We start from the raw sequence: 2,519 nt of genomic DNA, 5'->3' as shown, positions 1-2,519 counted from the left end.
TAATATATATATATATATATATATATATATATATATCAATTATATGTATATTTGTTATTGAAATAGCGTATAAAATGATACCAAAGAGTGATAATTATTAAATACACGTACTTAAAAATTGATAGTTTACCTTTAGGGCAAGCAAAAATTGCGAAGATAAAGTGAACCAAAGAAAACCAACTGAACAGAGATGGAATACTGATGTATACTGATCATATAATTCACACATACGAATGTTCAATTTTACAGAATGCACTACTTTTCGCCTATAAAATACACTTCCTACAATAGTTATAAATCGCGTTATAAAAATTGCGAAAGATACAGATCGCGGCGCGGTGATCTATCGAATGACGATATTGCGATTCTCGAAGTGTCGGATGGTCAAGATATCGAATCCTAACCTTTGTTAGGTTAGAAAGACCAAGAGAGAGGCTAATTCTCTGATTAGTTTATGAAATAACTAATAATATGAGATCTGTTTTCTGACTGAACTAGTAAACACCAGTAAACACTTTTGGAATTTAAAGTAAGATAGATATATGTTAGACGAAAGCGAGAAAGAGAGTTTTGGTGCAGTTTTATACAAAAATAAAAAACAGACTTAAAATGTTCAAACAAATTTTTCGATCTGCCGGGTCGTATAATTTAAATCAGATTTTATTGGGTAAGCAAAAACAATTAGGTTTTTCTCTTCTATTTGAATATTGGATAATATTAACTTAAAAAAGCGGCAACTGAGCAATTCTAGTATTGTTAATCTTTAACTGGACTATTAACAATTTAATGTCATTTAACTATCTCTGTCATCTATAATTATGCACGAATATCTTACAATATTAAATTTTTTTATGCAGATACATCACAAAAAGCTATCGCAATATATTTCAGTGTCGTTCAACATCAGGATACTCGGACGTTTAGTACTATCACATCTACGAGAAAATGGGATTTATACAGTGCTGTTTGTTTAGAACGTCATCCAATTATAATACAGTCAATGGGAGAAATGGAACTGAAATTTTATAATATGTTGAAAAAAATTGAATATGAAACTAGTTTAAAATCTGATCACGAACTGAAAAGAGAAAAAGAGGAACAAAAAAAGTCAAGCAGCAAGGAAGACACAATAGATTTGGTACAAACTGCACAGGAGTTTGAGGATAGCAGTCAAGAGGAATTAAACAATTTTAAATTTGCGCCAACAATTACGAGTATGTATTAAGTTTCTTTTCATAATAGAGCATAACAATTTGTAAAAAAGCAGAATATATGTTTATAAAATAAATCATGTACAAATCTTTATTTCATGAATCATGAAATTATTTTATATTCTATGATTTTAATATTTTAATATTATTTTTCTCATAAATAATTTATTTGCATGCATTATTTTTAGAATTTGATGAACAAAATGTAACGTCAACTTTAAAACGTAAATTGAACAAAAATTTGCTTTTACTAGTACAACAAAAAGTAGGTAATTCACATTATTGGATACCTCCGCAAGGTATTCGAAAAGAAGGAGAGACAATGAGACAAGTATGTTTCCAATTTTTTTGTATAACTAATTTGATATGTCTGAATATTCAACAAAGACTAAAAATATAATTTGGTTAAATAAAATTATTCTTTTGCAGACTGCAGAGAGAGTATTACAAGATGCATGTGGTGCAAATATTAAAGTGAAGTTTTATGGTAATGCACCTATCGGTTTTTATAAATACAAATATCCCAAAAAGCTTTGCGAGCAAGGAAGTTATGGTGCTAAAATTTTTTATTTCTTGGCAAAATATATAGATGGAGATATCACCAATAATATAAAGTATCAGTGGTTGGATAACGAAGAATTAGAAAAAATGTTACCTAATGAAGTACAAAAAAGTATTTCACAATTTATGACATTTATTTAAAAGCTAATATAAAATATTGAATTTATTCTTTGTTCTTTTACTGTTAATGTAATCTATTTCTATATTAATAATAGTTATATTAAGAATTCCTAATACTCTTCAATATTAAGATAAAAGAACATATGAGGAACAGACTTTCAAAATGCATTTTGTCCAAAATTTGTAATTTTCAAAAAATAAGAAATTACACACACAAAATTACGCACTTTATAGAAAATAATGCAATATGCCAATCGGTAGGATGTAAAATATTAAAATTGCTAAACAATTATTAAAAATATTAAACAAATGCATTTCTTTGTAATTAAAAAACATAATGCACTTTGAAGTATCTGTTCTTTTAGCATATAAATTTCATGATGAAAAAATGCTTTCTGAATATCTCAGAGTAGCTTATAAAACGAGTCTCAACATTGAACACTATGCCTCTAACTAAAAAAAATGAAATTTTGGACAAAACTCATTTTGAAAGTCTGTTCCTCCATGTGTGTGTGTGTGCGTGTGTGTGCGTAATAACTTCGTATAGCATACATTATACGAAGTTATACGAAATAAAAAATTTATCAACAAAGTAAAAACTTTAATAAGGAATATAGTTAAATTTAT

General features: G+C 27.4%; 1 protein-coding gene across 1 annotated transcript; it reads left to right on the top strand.

The window, feature by feature from the left end:
• Positions 1-609: 609 nt before the first annotated feature.
• Positions 610-1,913, top strand: LOC105627681 (39S ribosomal protein L46, mitochondrial). Its single transcript, XM_012208960.1, has 4 exons — positions 610-667; positions 858-1,214; positions 1,400-1,542; positions 1,641-1,913. The coding sequence occupies exons 1-4, from the start codon at positions 610-612 to the stop codon at positions 1,911-1,913; spliced, it is 831 nt and encodes a 276-aa protein (XP_012064350.1).
• Positions 1,914-2,519: the final 606 nt, after the last annotated feature.

Source organism: Atta cephalotes (genome assembly GCF_000143395.1).
Source record: "Atta cephalotes unplaced genomic scaffold scaffold00010, whole genome shotgun sequence".
In the NCBI taxonomy this organism is placed as follows: Eukaryota; Metazoa; Arthropoda; class Insecta; order Hymenoptera; family Formicidae; genus Atta; species Atta cephalotes.
The sequence above is the reverse complement of the archived record's forward strand: the minus strand, read 5'-3'. Positions and strand labels throughout refer to the sequence as shown.

What these genes read in the sequence shown, in the direction of transcription:
- LOC105627681 (XM_012208960.1), top strand. Translation starts at nt 610, where the DNA reads ATGTTCAAACAAATTTTTCGATCTGCCGGGTCGTATAATTTAAATCAG. An exon ending in ATTTGCGCCAACAATTACGA is followed by an intron (nt 1,215 to 1,399) that starts GTATGTATTAAG and finishes CATTATTTTTAG; the next exon opens with AATTTGATGAACAAAATGTA. An exon ending in AAGGAGAGACAATGAGACAA is followed by an intron (nt 1,543 to 1,640) that starts GTATGTTTCCAA and finishes ATTCTTTTGCAG; the next exon opens with ACTGCAGAGAGAGTATTACA.